This window comes from Haematobia irritans, chromosome 5 (genome assembly GCF_050003625.1).
Source record: "Haematobia irritans isolate KBUSLIRL chromosome 5, ASM5000362v1, whole genome shotgun sequence".
Lineage (NCBI taxonomy): Eukaryota > Metazoa > Arthropoda > Insecta > Diptera > Muscidae > Haematobia > Haematobia irritans.
Window position 1 is genome coordinate 90,595,246 of NC_134401.1, and position 20,107 is coordinate 90,615,352.

At 33.9% G+C, this 20,107-nt stretch overlaps 1 protein-coding gene and 1 long non-coding RNA gene across 2 annotated transcripts; one reads left to right on the plus strand and one right to left on the minus strand.

Moving 5' to 3' along the window:
* Nucleotides 1-660: 660 nt before the first annotated feature.
* PolZ1 (DNA polymerase zeta catalytic subunit) lies at nucleotides 661-12,867 on the plus strand. Its single transcript, XM_075309422.1, has 17 exons — nucleotides 661-858; nucleotides 927-1,156; nucleotides 1,230-1,719; nucleotides 1,781-2,288; nucleotides 2,949-3,065; nucleotides 3,126-3,563; nucleotides 3,625-3,703; nucleotides 3,792-3,905; nucleotides 4,531-7,606; nucleotides 7,668-8,147; nucleotides 8,205-8,539; nucleotides 8,596-8,814; nucleotides 8,877-9,447; nucleotides 10,073-10,186; nucleotides 11,813-12,003; nucleotides 12,070-12,297; nucleotides 12,373-12,867. The coding sequence occupies exons 1-17, from the start codon at nucleotides 739-741 to the stop codon at nucleotides 12,770-12,772; spliced, it is 7,710 nt and encodes a 2,569-aa protein (XP_075165537.1). The 5' UTR covers nucleotides 661-738; the 3' UTR covers nucleotides 12,773-12,867.
* Nucleotides 11,043-11,817, minus strand: LOC142237946 (uncharacterized). The gene is made up of 2 exons (XR_012722599.1): nucleotides 11,305-11,817; nucleotides 11,043-11,235 (listed from the first exon to the last, which is right to left on the minus strand). It is a non-coding gene; the product is annotated as an uncharacterized LOC142237946 (long non-coding RNA).
* Nucleotides 12,868-20,107: the final 7,240 nt, after the last annotated feature.

The window sequence follows — 20,107 nt, forward strand, 5'->3', positions numbered from 1 at the left end:
GGGTATGATATAGCCCAGCACTTGTTTACAAATAACTTCGCGCAAACGACGAACCTTATATAGTCAAATAGACGTAGAAAAGAATCACCGTGGTGCAAATGGTTCTTGTAACAATAATGATGGCCAAAAATTGGTATATTTCCGATACAGTTCACTTAAGATAAAATCGAACGTTGAAATGATGGCAGGACGTTTACGAATTTGCAAAAGTTCATATATTTCATTCAACTCATTTTCCAATTGTGTATCTTATACAAATTATAATTCTATATGGTTTGAAAATCATATACTACTATGATCTTTATCTTAAAGAACGGTATTAAGTGTGTATAATGCCGCTAAAATAACCATTTTTTGCTTTTCTTCTATAATTTATTTTAAATAAAGTAATTTTTAGAATTCAAACAAAATTTCCGTTACCCCACGAGAGGTGCATGCCAAGCATTGTACCAAAAATATGTATTCAGTATAAAAGCAAGTTGTATTCAAGCTCATTACAATATTTTTGCTGTTAGTGTTCTGATCCTAGGATGATACCTTAGATATTTACGTTTTCACTAATTTCGTATAAATTTTCGATTGTAATGAAATTGTTATCGAATGTATGCCATCTCAACTAGGAATCATATGTTTTTGTTTATGTTTTGCCGAATGGCGGAATTTATTTCACAATTATAAATTATACTCTATAGCCTTTCGTTGTATTATGGTGGTTTAGTAATATTGTTGAGACTAAGGATGGATTCTAATGATGGCATATTTTCTTTGCGTCTTGTAATCGCTGATTTTTATATGGAAAAGCCCATTCCCGGACTGGATCCAGTTTATTCTGAATTTCGTGGTAAAGAGATTAAAAAAGTATGGGATTTTGTTATTAATGTTATGTTAAAACTTCTATTCATAGAGTGCATATTATTCCTAAATAGGTACCCATAATACGAGTTTTTGGTTCGAATGCCCAGGGTCAAAAGACGTGCATGCATATCCATGGCGTATTTCCCTATTTCTATATACCCTATGATCAAAAAGATTTTGATTCGGTTAATAAAGCTATATATCAAATTGCTATAAATTTGGATAAGGCTATAAATATATCGCTTAGTCAAGGAAGTTCTAACGCACAGCATGTATTCAAAGTTCAGTTGGTTAAGGGAATGTAAGTTTAAATATTTATGTCGTAACTCTATTGGTCTTTTTATATGTTAGTATGTTCATTTGTATTATTGTAGACCATTTTATGGCTATCATAGGTCTGAACATCAGTACCTGAAAATATATATGTTTAATCCCCGATTTGTTAGGAGGGCTGCAAATCTACTACAAAATGGGGCTATAATGAATAAAAATTTTCATCCACATGAGGCCCATGTCCCATATGTCCTACAATTTATGATCGATTATAACTTGTATGGCATGAGTTTCATTCATTTACCTTTGGAAATAGTCAAATTTCGTCGCACTGATAATGATTCAAATGTGCCCTATAAAGGGTTAAGGGTAAATCAAATTTTGAGCATTGAAATGGCGAAAAAGGTTTCTTGCAGTACTCTTGAATGTGATATTGGATCTAATTTTATATTAAATCGTTTTCAACTTGCCTCAAAACCAACCAATAAAACTCATTCGAATCCAGGTATAGAGTCTATATGGAACGATGAGAAATTGCGGAGGCAAAAAATGGCAAAATCCTTAGAAAATGATGAAGAGAAGTTGAAAGTGGTAAAAATCAAAAACTTTTTAAAGCTTAATAATATTACAATTGATTCCATGATTCTTGTAGATTCCAGCTCTTGAAGTACCTTCGACACAAGAAAGACCGAACATATACCCCACAGAAAGTGAGGTATTCTATCGTACAGCTTTGTTAAGTAAACTACTTGCAATGGAGAACTCAATGCTTGACAATACACAACTTTCCGAGCAGACCATAAATTGTACTCTCCAATCTAATGTTACAAATTCAAGCAATATTACTCTAAATGTGAGTGTTGGCAAGCAACAAAAACGAACATTCAATCTTCCCAAGATTCTACAAAATTCTGTTTATCCCGAGGAATGTAGTCAAAAGGAGAATCTAATAAATGCATCATTTGTGACCAATCATTTGTCAAATAATAATCTATTTCAACAAAGTCTTAGCCTGGATTTGTCTTCTTTAGGCAGTCATGGAAATCCAAAGATCTCTGAAGATGAAAGTATTTTTCTCGAAGACACAATAATCGATGAAGACTTGGTCTTAAGTTTGACTCAATCACAAAAAGCTCAACATGTGCCACACAATGCAACATGTAAGTATATCGAATTCGATAGTTGCATCTATTATGCAATTTAATTACAATTAACTTCGGGAGAGGAACACTGAGATTGAATCCAAAACTTGGGTTGCTGACAAAGAAAACTTGGTGACACTTATAAAGCAATTACCCGGCCAGTGGTGATGTCACCGACTTTTCCAGTTTAGCAAAAGTCTACTTCTCGACACTTCGATTTATTCAAAACTTGGAAAGTCGAATTTTCCAAATAATAATAATAATCGAATTTTTCAAAATTTTGAAACGTCGACTTTTGAATGTTCGAGTTAAAAACAATTACAAAACTGTGAGCAGATTAAAGATTTTTTCTTCGAGCGTAAAACGCACCAAAATGGCTACTATAAACAGTAAAGGCCATTAACAATTCCTAGAGTTTGGACTAAGAGGCCATCATGGCATCACCTAACCTAACCTAACCATTACATAAACTACTCTCTAAACTACTCTTTGTTTTATTTATTTATTTTTATTTATTTCAACTTTATTAGTAACATAGCCTCACAGAGGCCCTATTCGTTACAAAAAGTATAATTGGTTAAACTTCAAATATTTCTTAAAAACTAACAATAATTATTATTAATCAAATAAATATAATATCTATAACGTATCTCTAATTTTTATGTGTTTACATTGTAGTGCGAGATGAAGATATGGAATTACTTGATATATTGCAACAACTTGAAGAGGATAATAATAGTGAAAATATTGACTTGGATAGCAGTTTGGCTCCTCTTACACAAAACCATGAAAAGCGTAAGATAATCGAAATAATTAAAATGTTGAAGTAATTTTTAATGAAAGTAATATAAATAGTTATTCTATCACCTGAACTTTTGGTTAAAGAAACAACAAATAATGCGATGGAGAAAAAATTATCCAAATCTATGTCTGAAGAAGAAGAAAAAGAAAATGAAGAAGATAGTGATGATGAAAATATACACGACTTCTCTGTAGCTTTAGAAAATTTAGATACTTTGATTTTAAAATTAACACAAACTGCTGAAGATAATTCTACGATCCCATCTCTGCCTCAAGTTGATGGCTCCGACGATCTTCAAAAAACACCTACAAAATCCACATCAAAACCCTATGGTGGTACAAATACAAAAACTCCACCACGTACACCTACAACACCAAAACAGCGGCGTCGTACACTTGCTGGCTCTCCATCACGTTCGCCAAGGACTCCAAAAAGTGGTCATAAATATAAGCCATTACCTTTGATAATTACAAATCGATCAACAGGTCAAAGTAAGATAATGTACATAGAAACATGTTTTATGTTTTACTTTGAATATAAATTTTATTTCAGAAACTATCACAAATCCTCCAAGTAATCCTCGAACGCCATGTAAAGAAGATACTGTTGAGCCAGAGCAATGTACAAATTTGTATGTAATAGTTTTTAAGTAGATTAGGGATAAACATTGAAATTTCATATTTTGTAGACTTAAATATTACATTTACTTTGCTTTTTAGGTCTAATGTTTGCTTGCGAAAGAAACTGGCAATATCGGAATTACGTCGCAAAAGTATTTCACTGGAATCGAAAGACAAGGATATTAATATTCCTCCCATTGATGATTTAACAAAGTAAGCAGGTAAATTAGATATAGAAATTAATTTACTGTTATTTTAAATCCCAAATAACTATGGGACAATGGTTAGCATGCACGATTGCCAAAACTAATTTACCAAAATTTGGAGAAAAGTTTACTAAGAAATTTTATTTCTATAGAAAATTTTGTCAAAATTTTAATTCTATAGAAAAATTTGGTAAAAATTTTATTTCTATAGAAAATTTTGTCAAAGTTTTATTCCTATCGAAAATTTTTTCAAAATTTTATTTCTTGAGAAAATATCAAAATTTTATTTTTAGAGAAAATGTCAAAATTTTACTTCTATAGAAAATTTGGAAAAATTTTATTTCTATAGAAAATTTTGTCAAAATTTTATTTCTATAGAAAATTTTATCAAAATTTTAATTCTATAGAAAATTTTGTCAAAATTTTACTTTTATAGAAAATGTTGTCAAAATTTTATTCCTACAGGAAATTTTGTCAATATTTTATTTCTATAGAGAGTTTTGTTAAAATTTTATTTCTATAGAAAATTTTGTCAAAATTTTATTTCTATAGAAAATTTTGTCAAAATTTTATTTCGGTAGAAAATATATTTAACGCTGTATGTTTAATTAACTTTTTGTGTTTTATTTTAGTACGACAAAACGGCGTTCTAGAAGAATAATTGATTTGGATAAAACTCATGTTACTTGTAATCTCACACCCCGGCGTACTAATGAAAAATTGCTTAAAGTATATAATGTTGAAACTAATGGAAATGCTTTAGAAGAGGATGCGAACACTTTTCTAAACAAAGCAAAATCTCCTGAGAAGACAATGCCTGGCGCATCGTCAAAAAGTCAAAATTCCATTGATGTCAATTTTATTAGTAAGACCAAAGCTGTTGTAGAAGATACCACTAATATTGTACCCCAATACGCAAATGAACTTGAAGAAGGGAGCTTTAGTACTCGCAATGAACAATTTGATGTTATGGCTAATGAAGGCGATAATGAGGAAATTATTGATTCTGGTGAAGAAGTTCAATATCCATCTTTTCATGCACGAAAAACACCAAACCTAAAACGTTTACGAAGAAGTGTTTTATCCACACATTCGGCCAAAAGGCGGAAAATTACAAGCCCTAAAGAAGGCATTATAAATTCGTCAAAATTCTTGAATACAAGTGTAAATTCAAAATTGATACAGAATAAAGAAGAAGATTTAAAAAAATCTTCTAAATCAATTGAAAGGACAACACCTGCCTCAAACTTTGAGGCAGGACCAACGAAGAACGAATTTCAACTCTACGAAGGAACAGAAAGAAACTTATATTTAGCCAAACAGAGTGATGAGATCATCACTACCGAAATAGCTTTGGCTGAAATGGATACTCATATTCCTTTGGACTGTCCTGATTACAGTCATATTCAAATGAAGAATCGAAATATGCAAAAAACAAAAGAGTGTAGACAAGATAAGAAACAAAATAAAATCCTTGGGAGTAAGAAAATAAACAAAAATGAAACGCAAGAAAAGTTAGATGTCATTCCTTCGAGAAAATGTTTAAGATCTGCCAAAAGTAGCACAACCAACCAAAGTAAGAAAGACCTCTGCCAAAATGTTTCTAATAAGGAACTTCAAAGGAAGGAGATAATTGAAAAAAGTGATTACTCACTTGCGAGTGTAGAATTTCTAGAAAAAGAAACTATAGAGGAGTCCATCGAGAATTGTGGAAAATATATGAAAAACGCGGAAACCATGACTGCACAACGCAAACGTGTGCAACCAAAAACAGAAGATGCGAATGCACATATAACTGTCGATGTCGAAATACCAAATAAAAATACTACTCTCAAAAGGTGTTACATTAGATTGAACAGAATTTCCATAGATAGAAAAATAAGCAAAGTACCGATAGAAGAAAATCAGGTAGAGAGAAATAAATATGTGAAATATGATGAAACGGCTAAAAACACTAGATCATCTGAAGCATTAGTTCATGAATATAAAAAACAAAATGAAAGTTTCGAGTCAATGGAAATGTTGAGAATTGAATCGGATGATAGTCTAGAGTCGGAAGAACATTCTCCTAAGATAATTGCTGCAAGACAAGATAATGAAAATCTTCCGGTATCAACCATAATAAATTTGGCACAAGGCTTATCTACTGTACAAGATAATGAAAATCTTCCGGTATCAACCATAATAAATTTGGCACAAGGCTTATCTACTGTAAGTGAAGACCAACAGTCTTCAATAGCACTAGAAAAACAAAACTTACAAAATCCTACGTCATCATCTTGCAGTGATAATATGTTGAAAGCTTTGGTGAAACTTTCCTCTTTAGATTTTGGTGCATGCAATACCAATACAAAGCAAAATGCAGTCAAGCATCTAAAACCCAGCGATTCCCTGCATTCTCCTTCCCTGGATTTTATAGTTGAATCTCCATTTACCCATAGTTCAGAAGACGATATAGCCGAGACTCCAACGCCTCCTTTCGATGTAATCAATAAAGAAAGCAGACTTGTTCGTTTGGGCAAAAAATCTATAAATAGTCCTCTATTGTTTACCCAAAATTCAAGTCCAAGTTCTGTGGTACAAAACAAAGATTTGAGAATATCGAGAGACGAGAGCATTTTTACAATATCCTCGAATGAAACAGCAGCTAGTACATCACCACCTAAAGATGCCAAGATTGTATTAACCCCTATGGACTTGCCACCCACAAGAGACGAAGTTCTGAAGGGGTGTTTGAAATTAAAAATACCCGAATACAATTTCCAGCAGCCATATTATAGTAATCCCGACGATGTAACAAAACACAAAGAAATTGGCTTCACTATTCTACAGATAAATAGCAATAAAATCAATGATCTAGAAGAATTCCAAAGTGTTTTGGGTAGTAATATCAAAGGTATTACGGCCTGGAGACGACAACAATTAGCACAAATGGGTGGACCTGAGATGTTAGTAAAATATCGAAATAGTCAACGCATTAGGGAATATTTTGCTACTCAGAAAAAGATGGTAATTGCTCCGCAAATGAATCCACCCACAAGGCTAGATGCCAAGGTATGGTTAAAAGCCCGGGAATTGTTAAAAATTAAAGCCAATCAAGACAATCTGGAAGAGGATACAAGTCGATTCAATCAAGAGGATAGCCCCATCAAAATAAGACGTCAAAAGGTTACTATGATGTTGAATGCAGATAATGAAAGTGGTGGATCAGGAGGCGGTGGTGATAGTGATAATAGTTTGGATTGTTCATCAATGTCTTTGACTTTGACACCCTTAACACCGGGCACACCGATCCAGGATACCTTAAAGGAGAAAATAAACGGAAGTTTTACCCCAGTCACAACAAAATTGGAGAAAATCCCTTTGGAACGTATACATTCGTTGAGGAAACGTAACAATAGGCGAGTATTGCGTAGAGTTTCCCTCAATCAAAAAATGAGAGAAGCATTAGAGAAAGATAGATGCTCGCAGAACCAAGAAAATTCCCAAGGAAAAGAGGTAAATTCTCAAAAGACTGAGGAGCACATCATTTCCCATTCATCCCAAAATAGCGAGACAAGTGTATCAAGTGAAACGGCTTTAGCTGAAATGGAGCGTTCCTCATTTATGCGTATAATGGCTTCAGGTGCTAACGACTCCACTTTGAACAATAGCTTTGGTTTCAAAGTAGCTTTGGAAAATCTGCAAGAGGCTAAAGCAGATATTGAGGTAAATTCTTGCTTTCATTTCATTTACATATCCGATGAATTTCATATATATCAATTTCTAGTTTAATTATCTTACAATCATAACCTTGGAAGTATTCGTAGCTACACGCGAAGATCTTTTTCCAAATCCACAAATTGATGAGATACGTTGTCTATTTTATGCCATTGAGAATAGCATACCGAATGACCATATGGATAATGATAGGAAATTACCCCGAAGAGCTTGTGGTTACATAATGGTGAATGATCCTCGGGATATTCATACTAAAGAGGGTAACATTCATGGCTTAGATACGGATATCCAGGCAACGATTGTTCAAAGTGAAGTTGAAGCTTTGGAGACCTTGTTGGGATTATGTTCTCGCTGGGATCCTGATATTTATGCTGGCTATGAAATTGAAATGTCTTCGTGGGGGTTTGTAATCGACAGAGCAAAATATTTGTGTTTGAATATTGCTCCGCTATTATCGCGAGTGCCCTCACAAAAGACAAGAGATTTTATAGATGAGGATCGTGACCAATTTACCGACCTGGATATTGAGGTAGGCCATATTTGATTAAATTTCAGTTTCATTGTTTGGTATCGTCTTTCCTTTCAGATGAAGTTATGTGGGCGTATTCTATTGGATGTTTGGCGTTTAATGCGTTCAGAAATTGCTCTTACATCCTACACCTTTGAGAATGTCATGTATCATATTTTGCACAAACGCTGTCCATGCCATAGTTATCGGCAGCTAACCGAATGGTATTTCTCACCTGGTTCACGTTGGATTGTTCTTGAGTATTTCTTGGAAAGAGTTCGAGGAACTTTGGCTTTATTGGATCAGTTAGATTTAATTGGGCGTACAAGTGAAATGGCCAAGCTTATTGGTATACAATTCTATGAAGTATTATCGCGAGGATCCCAATTTAGGGTTGAGAGTATGATGTTGAGGTAAATCTTAGATTTTATGAAAGTCCAATTTGATATTAACTGCTATCATTTCACAGAATAGCGAAACCTAGAAACCTAGTTCCTGTATCTCCCAGCGTACAGCAGAGAGCCCATATGAGAGCTCCAGAATATTTACCTTTGATATTGGAGCCTCAGTCGCGTTTCTATGCTGATCCTTTAATTGTTTTGGATTTTCAAAGTTTATATCCCAGTATGATAATTGGTTATAACTATTGTTTCTCTACATGTCTGGGCCGCGTGGAACACTTGGGACAGTAAGTTTTCCATTGCGTACTATAATGAAAAGTGGAAATTCCTTATCTGTCATTATTTCCAGATCTACACCTTTTGAATTTGGAGCCTCACAATTGCGCGTTTCCCCTACAATGCTAAGGAAACTTGTAGACCGAGATCTTATAACAATTTCTCCTTGCGGAGTTGTCTTTGTAAAGTCCTCTGTAAGAGAGGGAATATTACCTCGTATGCTTACTGAAATTCTAGACACTCGTCAGATGGTAAAACAATCAATGAAGCTACACAAATCGAATTCGGCCCTACAACGAATTCTACATTCACGTCAATTAGGTTTGAAACTTATGGCGAATGTTACCTATGGTTATACAGCGGCAAACTTTAGCGGCCGCATGCCAGCCGTTGAGGTGGGTGACTCTGTTGTGGCTAAGGGTCGTGAAACTCTAGAGAGAGCTATAAAAACTGTTGAGGCCAATGAAAAATGGAATGTCAAAGTTGTTTATGGCGATACCGATTCTTTGTTTGTTCTTGTCCCTGGTCGAAATCGTGAAGAGGCTTTTCGCATTGGTGAAGAGATAGCCGAAACTATAACGAAAGCTAATCCACATCCTGTAAAATTAAAGTTGGAAAAAGTTTATCAGCCGTGTATATTACAGGTGTGTATAGAGGTGTGCGCGTCAATGGAATTTTACTAACGCACGATATATGGGTATAAATTCATACTCACGCACATTCAGGAAAATAAAAGCATAGTCACGCACGAACAACGTTGAAAACCTTACGTGCACGTACGATTCGCGAAAATCTTCGGGACACGACAATTTTAGTGACTTATGATTCACAACAAATCTCATGTCTCGCTGCAATTTCTCATGAGTAAGGAGCATTTTCATAACTCACGACGGAACCGATAGAAAAGTAACAAAATTAAACCAAACAATGGCGTTATTAAAATATTGAGCGCCACGGTGAAATATGGGAGCATGAATGTAATCGTGCAAGTGAATAGTTCGTGAGTGATTTTTTCGTGTGCCTATATTTTACCGTGAGTGTGAATTTTATCGTGAACGTGAAGTATATCTCGAGTATGCATTTTATCATGAGCGCGATTTTGAAAGACTTTTAATCAAACACGTTCCCGAACAAAATTTGATTTTCATTTACGCTCACGCACATTCACATTCACGAGATTTAGTTTGAATTTCGAAAATTTCGTGTCACGCGCACGCCTTAATTTCCTTGTTTGGCCATATATTACTAATAGCTATTTTGCTTTTATAGACCAAAAAACGTTACGTGGGTTATATGTATGAGACGGCAGATCAAGCGGAGCCTGTGTACGAAGCAAAAGGTATAGAAACAGTGCGAAGAGATGGTTGCCCTATGGTCGCAAAGGTGAGTAAATTAGGCATTGATAGAAAGGTTATTATAGTAAAAATAAGATACAAATATTAAAAATGTTATGGTGTGATAAATTTCGAATGACAAAAATGTTTGGAAGTAATCTTCAGTGTCCACAGTTGGTAGAATTCTACCAAAAATGGTAGATTTTTTCTGTTTGGTAGATTGGTTGAATTCTTGAAGTTTTGGTAGATTTTGCAGAATATTCCCCTCCAACTAAGAGGTACTTCAATTTTCTAGAAATAAAATTTTGACAAAATTTTCTATAGAAATAAAATTTTGACAAAACTTTCTATAGAAATGAAATTTTGACAAAAATGTTTGCAAAATTTTCTATAGAAATAAAATTTTGTCAAAATGTTTCATACTAACCACAAAAATTTGATCAAAAGCTTCAAAATAAGATTTTTTAAGTTTGGTAGAATTTTAGTAAAATTTTCTTAAAAATTTTGTCGTTTATTTTTGACACGAGTGGCAGCTGTGGTTTCAAGGTGCCTTGTTATAATGACATGTCGGCATGGTTACCAATTCGTATTCAATGGATTTCTTCAGCGCATCCATACTGGGATTATTATTAGACCTACTGCTTTGTTCTCTGAATTGGGCGAAAAGACCCTCGTCTGCCACTAAAATCTTTCCATTCCCGAGGAGCCCACAGTAGCTTCCCATATTAAGGGATTAATGACCACTGTCGGTCACATTTTCCTATCACATCACGCCAAGTTACTACAAAAAAAGTATCGCATGAGTGCAATTATTAGGTGCCGTTTGTAATAAATTAGAACGACGCCAATAAGAGCCCCTTCAAACTATCAGAAAAAGTGAATTTTAAGGTAATTGTAAAAGAATCTTTGTGGTCAAGTTAACACGATAGTTTAGATGTTTATTAATTTGATTAAACATTTATAAATTCTTATAAATATTACATTTGTACGACTATCACATCACATTTAACATATTTTTTGCAAAGAATGATGTTGAGTTACAAGTTACATGTTGCAGCGTCTATCAGCCAGTGTGTTAAGTCGATGAAGACAGCGTATCTGGAAAAATATTTGAAAAAATTATCACTTTATTCCATTTGGAAAGTCAAAATTTGTTGACCAATATACCTTTCACAATTTTAAGCGAAATAACTATGTTTTCAGCACTTCATTATCGTTTTTATTTAAATAAATTATAAGAAGCTAGTTGCGCTTGGTGTTTCACAAAATATAAAATGGCTCTTGTAACAATAGTGATGGCAAAATACTTTCATGTATATTTCATACTTTTTCATACGCTTCCCCCCATCACAGTTGGCGATTGTTGCAGTGTCACTTACGAGTCTGTGGTAGCGATGAGGATGAAATGGAACTTTGAAATGCTGGCAGGGATTATATGATATTTTCAACTATCCAATCGGCAGTCAGTAAGGTATTGTTTGCATTGCATTCGATGCTTAATTCGCAAATTGTTTTAGGTGTTGTTGTAGATCGTTTTTGCCAGGACCATGACATCTGAGAGCGCTATTGCAACAACTTGTAGATATTTTAACGGATTCCGCTACAATTTTATTTAGCTTAGCTGGCTGAATTACAGCCATAAATTCGAAGACGTTTTAAACCTTTTCTATTTCAGATGCTGGAAAAAGTTTTACGTATACTCTTCGAAACTGCCGATGTCAGCCAGGTTAAGCAATATGTATGCAGACAGTTCACAAAATTATTATCAGGACGAGCTAATTTACAAGATCTAATATTTGCTAAGGAATTTCGAGGTATGAATGGATATAAAGCGAATGCATGTGTTCCAGCTCTAGAACTGACAAGGTAGAAATAATGGCAGAATGTGGCCAAATTTTATTTACTATTAATCGCATATTATTATTACATTAGGAAATGGATACAAACAGATCCACGACGTATTCCAAGAAGAGGTGAGAGAGTGCCATTTATCATAACCAATGGACCACCAGGTGTACCTTTGATACGTCTCATACGACATCCACATGAAGTATTGGCAGATGAAGGTCTTAAGATCAATGCAATTTATTACATAACAAAAGCCATTATACCACCACTTAATCGATGTTTGTTGCTTATTGGTGCCGATGTCAATGAGTGGTATGCTTTCAAAATATTTGCGATTGATATTTTGTGCAGTGGAAATTAATATTGACTCTTTTATATTTTGTTTAGGTTTGCCAATTTACCACGTAAAGTGCTTATGACACCGGCCTTGTCAATGGCAAGTGAAGTTGTAACATCTACCAGCAGCAGCAAATCGAAGAAAAGTACAATATCCCAATTCTTTTCCACAACAAATTGTATTGTCGATTGTGGTCGGCACACGAAATTGGGCATATGCGAAGCTTGCAATGAAAATGCCAATCGTTCAATGATAGTATTACAAACAAAAATCTCGAAAATTGAAAGGGGATTTCTCACAACACAGCACATTTGTCAGGCTTGTTGTGGCCGTGTGGGCGATTTGAATTGCAATTCTCTCGATTGTCCTGTGTTATATGTATTGGAAGTTAAACGAAGAGATTTACAACAAATTGTGCATTATCGTAAGCTATTGGAAGAAAGATTTTAGTGTACATATATTTATTGCATGTTTTATGATAGTTGTATCAAGTTGTTGTTTTTTTTCAAAAAAAAAAAAAATTGTTAACTCTTTGCTTTCTCAAACACGAATGACTTTATTTCTCTCATCTGTTTACACTATGATCTTATCTCTCTTACATTACAGGGTTGCAATTATAAGGCAACTAGTGCCGCGAGTTCAATAATTACCAATTATTCTACAACAACTCGGGCAACCTGACATAGTGATCGACCCGATCACCTCTTAATAAACTAGGTAGAATTGCATTTCATATCCTCCAAATAATCTTTTGATCTCCAAAGTCTAATATTCGCGCTCTCGATGACACCATCATAAGGTATCTGAGTTATCTGACAATTCTCAATATCTCGAATCACGTAACGATCGTTAGGAAGCACCTTGTGTACGACATAGGGACCCTTAAACTTTGGCAACAATTTCTTATTTAGCCCTACCGTACAGTCCACATTCTTAATCACCACATAGTCCCCTACCTTAAATGACGCAACCCTCACGTCCTTGCCCCGAGATCTTTCCTCATTATACCGCTGAGTCCTCTTTATGTTCCCAGAAGCCATTTCCCGTATCCCTTCCAAATCCCTCCCCACCCCAAAAGAGTTCCCATCCAAATACTCCGAAATCCTGTCAACAATCTCGCCTCTTTGCCCAACTCCAAACAAAGCACGACTTGGTGTGACCCCAGTGGACCTATTTATCGTATTATTGAGAGCGAACTCTATCTTATCCAGTTGCTTAACCCAGTCCGCATGAGTCACCGGGTCGCTGTACTTCGCTAGCATACCCGTGAGAGTCCTATTTACTCTCTCGACCTGGCCATTAGCCTGAGGCGAGTGGACCGCCACCTTAACATGAACCACATTCCTTTCAGAGAGAAATTCCTTTCCGCCGAAGTGAAACAACTACCTTACGGGACGACTATAGTACTCAAAGTATTTAGATAAAGCGCAATTCACCTCCTTTGTGCTCGTCGTCAACACGGGGTACAACTTCACAAACTTGGTAAAAGCATCTATCACAAGCAATACGTGCTTTCTCTTCGATTGAAGCGACGGGAGTGGGCCCAATTGGTCTAAATGAATAGTATGAAAGGGCTCAGGAACCTTTTCAATACTGTGTAAAGCCCTAGCCCCGGATCTATTAGGGGCAGAATACATGATACACTTTATACAGTTCTTCCTAAAAACTTCTATCTTCCGCTTCATCCGTGGGAACCAATAGTTATCCCTTAACCTTCCATAGCACTTGTCAGCTCCCAAATGGCCAAGCTGTTCATGAGAATTACGTATAACTTCCAATTCCATCTCCCTTGGAACATAAAGCCGCAATCTATCACCATCCTTCCTATATACTATACCGTTCTCCATCTCGAAATCCTTCAGCGGGCCTTGCTCCAACCTCTCTTTAAGACGCTTTATCTCATCGTCCCTGGACTGTATAGCGCACAATTGAAAATCGATATCTTCCGTCTCCACGACACACACGGCCAAATCGTCGCAATTAAATTCATTGCGGGAAAGAGCATCAACGTGGACCATTTTGTCACCAGGTCTATGTTTAATTATATAATCGTAGTCCTCCAATTCAAGAGCCCATCTGGCAATCCTCGAATTCACCGTTCGTTTTCCTAAGGTAAGGGCAAGTGAGTTGCAATCGGTCACTATACTAAACTTAATACCCTGAAGGTAAATGCGAAATCTACGCAAAGAATATACAATTGCCAAAGTCTCCAACTCGAAACTATGGTAACGGGATTCAGACTCAGAAGTTCTCCTAGAAAAGTATGATACAGGATGCAGTTGGCCATCATCCTGTTTCTGCAAAAGAATAGAACCAAATCCTAAAGCGCTTGCATCACAATGGAGCTCAGTCTCCCTCCTAGGATTGTATATCGCCAAAACCGGTCCAGATACCAAATTAGACTTCAAGTTTCTAAATGCCCTCAAACATGCCTCATCGAATTTAAACTTAACACCGTCCTTAAGTAGCCCATAAAGTGGGCGTGCCATCAAAGAAAAATTCTTAACAAATTTCCTAAAATAGGAACATAAACCCAAAAATGACTTCAATTCCCTTGTATTAGAAGGTGTCGGATATAAAGAGATTGCCCTGATGTGATCATCGGACGGACTAATACCATCACCTGAAACCAAATATCCTAAATAGCTTATTTTCGAAAATGCAAATCTACATTTCCGAAACTCCAGCTCCAATCCATTCTCAGCCATCCTCCTCAAAACCTTACCTAGCAGTTCTACATGCTCCTCATATGTCCTCGTTCCTAAAACAATGTCGTCCATATAGACCACAATCTCACCCCTGTCCAAAAAATCCCGAAATATATAGTTCACGAAGCGCTGAAATATCGCAGGTCCATTACGTAACCCGAAAGGTAAACGGAGGAACTCATATTGCCCATCTGGGACGACAAAAGAAGTATACTTGATGGAATCCCGTGCCATCCTCACCTGGTGAAAGCCAGACTTCAAATCCATTACCGTAAAAACCCTTTTCTCCTCCAAACGCTCTAAACAGTCATCTATAACTGGCAATGGATGGTTATCCCTAACTATCAACTTATTCAGTGCCCTATAGTCTACGCACATCCTGATCTCGCCGCTTTTCTTCTTGGTCAAAACTATCGGTGAAGCATAGGGAGAGTCGCTGTGACGGATTATACCCCTAGCTAGTAAATCCTCTATAATTCGACCAACCTCCTTCTTCTCCGCAAACGATAGTCTCCTTGGCGTACAGTATGCCAGACTCGAAGAATTAACCAAAATACGCGCCTCATAGTCATGTTCCAACACATTCCGACAAAACCGCCTTCTATATTCCCCTTCAACTACATCTCGTATTTTCGATGCCACCTCGACAGGTAAACTAGAATCCAAAACAATCCCGTCATCAACCTCCTCCCAATCAATACCACAAATGCGTCTAAATTCACCATCAACTGTCTCTTTTATTAAGTCACACGTCTTTCCAGTGGACTTATCAAACTTATCACTAACATTAGAAGTAAAATCAATCCCACGTTCAGGATACTCAGTACAATGAAAATTAAAATTTGAATTCAAGGGGCCATCGGGCCTAATACATGAAGTAATACAAAATAAATCCAGAAAATCTCGTCCTAGCAACAGACATCCCGGAATGTGTTCATCCGGTACAACATATAATTGAATATCACCTCTTCGTCCCATGAAATCGATCGATGCTCGTATAGTCCCACAAATCAACAACTCCCCGCAACCAACACCTCTAAAATGCAATTCTTACCTTTACATTATAATCTATATCTTTAACATCATCAATTGCACCAACAATCTTCAATGGACAATGTACATAATAGTGATCCATTTTACCGCACTTGAAACCGGAACCCTTTGGACGGCGCTCCTTGGTACATTTTGGTGCCAAATGTCCAAAATCGGAACAATTATAACATCGAACCTTTTCCATACTCGCCTTGGGAAAGAAAGACATTCGCTTATCAGAGTTGTTATCGCTGCGAATCTTCTCATATCTGGGAATCAATTTCTTGAAATCCATTATAGTGGTTACGTTATAAAATACTGATACGGCATGAGTTTTGTCTCGGAGTCCTTCTACAATATGCTCAATTAATTCTTCTAATGGGAGCATCTCGAGAAATTTCTTGCATCGTCAAGACATAATGGTGTAAACTTTCTTTTTCTGGATTCCAGAAACGATTTTCGAGCTTTTTAAAAATGTCACGAGCGCTCAGTTGCTTGTTGAATTCTCCAATCAATTTCACTTTCAAATCCTGCCATGAATGTGGTGATATTGTTCGCAGAAATAAATTTGCACTTCCAGACAACATGCGACGGGCAAACATAAATTTTTCTTCCATGCCACAACCATGTAATGCACACACTTCCTCAAAATTTGAGATCCACTTTAATACTGGATAGCCGTCATCCCCAGTGAACTTTGCTAAAGCATTTTCGATGTCTGCAAAGTTTGCGTTAACTTTTCTTGTTGCCAAGGTACTTCCTTCCAACTCGGATATTTCTTTCTGCAACTTTAGTATACGCAAACGACAAATAAGTTCACGCTCTACTTGCTCCATGTTCTCTGAATTCTGTATTTGCGAATTCATTGTCGCGTTGACACACACATTGTCGTTGGCTGTATTTTCATTTTGCCTTTCTGTTATATTTTGTTCTTGTATGTGAGTCCCCGCTCGTAATTGATAAAGTAGTGTTAGTGCGTATAACGCCACCTTGAACGTTCACACCAGTGTCACTATGTCCTTCATCGTTTTCGCCATTCGTACGCTCCAAGCCATCTTCACCAGAAGTTGATACTCCTACAATTTCTTCCAATAGTCGTTTTAATTGGATATAACTTGCGGACCCCGTATTTGCACCCCTAATTCGGCAAGGCGCATCGCTAAATTTTCTCTCGAACTCATCTTAAGCATAAAATTCAGTTTTCTTCAATCTTATTTCTTCTTCTTCCTTCTTCCGTAGGTATTAATCGACCTCACACCTGAGTTGTTAACTCTTTGCTTTCTCAAACAGGAATGACTTTATTTCTCTCATCTGTCTTACACTATGATCTTATCTCTCTTACATTACAGGGTTGCAATTATAAGGCAACTAGTGCCGCGAATTCAATAATTACCAATTATTCTACAACAAAATATATATATTTTAATGGGGAAATGTATTAAGCTTATACTGTTCTTGCGAAATTATAAGTGAAATTTATAAGTGAGAGCAATTTATATGTACATAAACAAACTAATAGCACTTATTTTGTATTCTGTAGATTTAAAAATATTCAAGGATAATAAAACATAAAGGAGTTAAAAATAAGCTATTAGGAAGAAGATGAAGTAAGGTATTGAAAGCCATGCTGACCGTCATAAACCCCAATGTATTACTGGCGTTTGACTCATTTGAGAGGTTCTATGGAAGGATCAATATATCTGCCGATACAAATTTCAATATATCTGAAATTTAATGAGTCGTCCGATTCTTAACACTTTACAAGTACGTGCAATTTGTATCCTTTCCTAAGTACTATCGAAATAATCCAAAATCAATACAATAAACATTTATAGAGATATTGATAACATTTTGCAAAATATTCATCTCGAAATTTTTTTCAAAATTTTGTATAGAAATAAAATTTTGACAGAATTTTCTATAGAAATAAAATTTTGAGAAAATTTTATATAGAAATAAAATTTTTACAAAAATTTCTATAGAAATAAAATTTTGACAAAATTTTCTATAGAAATAAAATTTTGACAGAATTTTCTATAGAAATAAAATTTTGACAAAAATTTCTATAGAAATAAAATTTTGACAAAATTTTCTATAGAAATAAAATTTTGACAGATTTTCTGTTGGAATAAAATTTTGAGAAAATTTTCTATAGAAATAAAATTTTGACAGAATTTTCTATAGAAATAAAATTTTGAGAAAAATTTATATAGAAATAAAATTTTGTCAGAATTTTCCATAGCAATAAAATTTTGAGAAAATTTCCTATAGAAATAACATTTTGACAAAAGTTTCTATAGAAATAAAATTTTGACAGAATTTTCCATAGAAATAAAATTTTGAGGAAATTTTCTATAAAAATACAATTTTGAGAAACATTTTCTATAGAATTAAAATTTTGACAAAATTTTCTATAGAAATAAAATTTCGACAAAATTTTCTATAGAAATAAAATTTTGCGAAAATTTTCTACAGAAATAAAATTTTGACAGAATTTCCTATAGAAATAAAATTTTAACAGAATCTTCTATAGAAATAAAATTTTGACAGAATTCTCTATAGGAATAAAATTTTGAGAAAATTTTCTATAGAAATAAAATTTTGAAAAAATTTTCTATAGAAATAAAATTTTGACAGAATTTTCCATAGAAATAAAATTTTGAGAAAATTTTCTATAAAATTACAATTTTGACAAAATTTTCTATAGAAATAAAATTTTTGACAAAATTTTCTATAGAAATAAAATTTTGCGAAAATTTTCTATAGATGTAAAATTTTGACAGTATTTTCTATAGAAATAAAATTTTTGACAAAAGTTTCTATAGAAATAAAATTTTGACAAAATTTTCTATAGAAATAAAAATTTGACAAAATTTTCTATAGAAATAAAATGTTGACAGAATTTTCTATAGAAATAAAATTTTGACAAAATTTTCTATAGAAATGAAATTTTGACAGAATTTTCTATAGAAATAAAATTTTGACAAAATTGTCTATAGAAATAAAATTTTGCCAAAATTTTCTATAGAAATAAAAATTTGACAGAATTTTCTATAGAAATAAAATTTTGACAAAATTTTCTATAGAAATAAAATTTTGCCAAAATTTTCTATAGAAATAAAATTTTGAGAAAATTTTCTATAGAAATAAAATTTTGACAGAATTTTCTATAGAAATACAATTTCGACAAAATTTTCTATAGAAATAAAATTTTGCTGTTTTAATTAGTTGACCTTTAAACTTTTAATTATATTTGCTTAGTTCGGCTTGAGGTCATGTGAATAAAAACAGATGTTGTTGTTTTTTGAGTTGTATTTTTATATTTAAAATTTTCCAATATTTCGAGACATCTCCGATGCTCGTCTTCAGGGAAATTAATTTAAATTTAAAGAACAGTGAACTTCTTTACAAGGGAGTATATTTACAAATTTTGCGAAAATTTTCTACAGAAATAAAATTTTGACAGAATTTTCTATAGAAATAAAATTTTGCGAAAATTTTCTACAGAAATAAAATTTTGACAGAATTTTCTATAAAAATAAAATTTTAACAGAATCTTCTATAGAAATAAAATTTTGACAGAATTTTCCATAGAAATAAAATGTTGAGAAAATTTTCTATAAAAATACAATTTTGACAAAATTTTCTATAGAAATAAAATTTTTGACAAAATTTTCTATAGAAATAAAATTTTTGACAAAATTTTCTATAGAAATAAAATTTTGCAAAAATTTTCTATAGAAGTAAAATTTTGACAGAATTTTCTATAGAAATAAAATTTTTGACAAAAGTTTCTATAGAAATAAAATTTTGACAAAATTTTCTATAGAAATAAAATTTTGACAAAATTTTCTATAGAAATAAAATTTTGACAAAATTTTCTATAGAAATAAAATTTTGACAAAATTTTCTATAGAAATAAAATTTTGACAGAATTTTCTATAGAAATAAAATTTTGACAAAATTTTCTATAGAAATAAAATTTTGCCAAAATTTTCTATAGAAATAAAATTTTGAGAAAATGTTCTATACAAAATTTTGACAA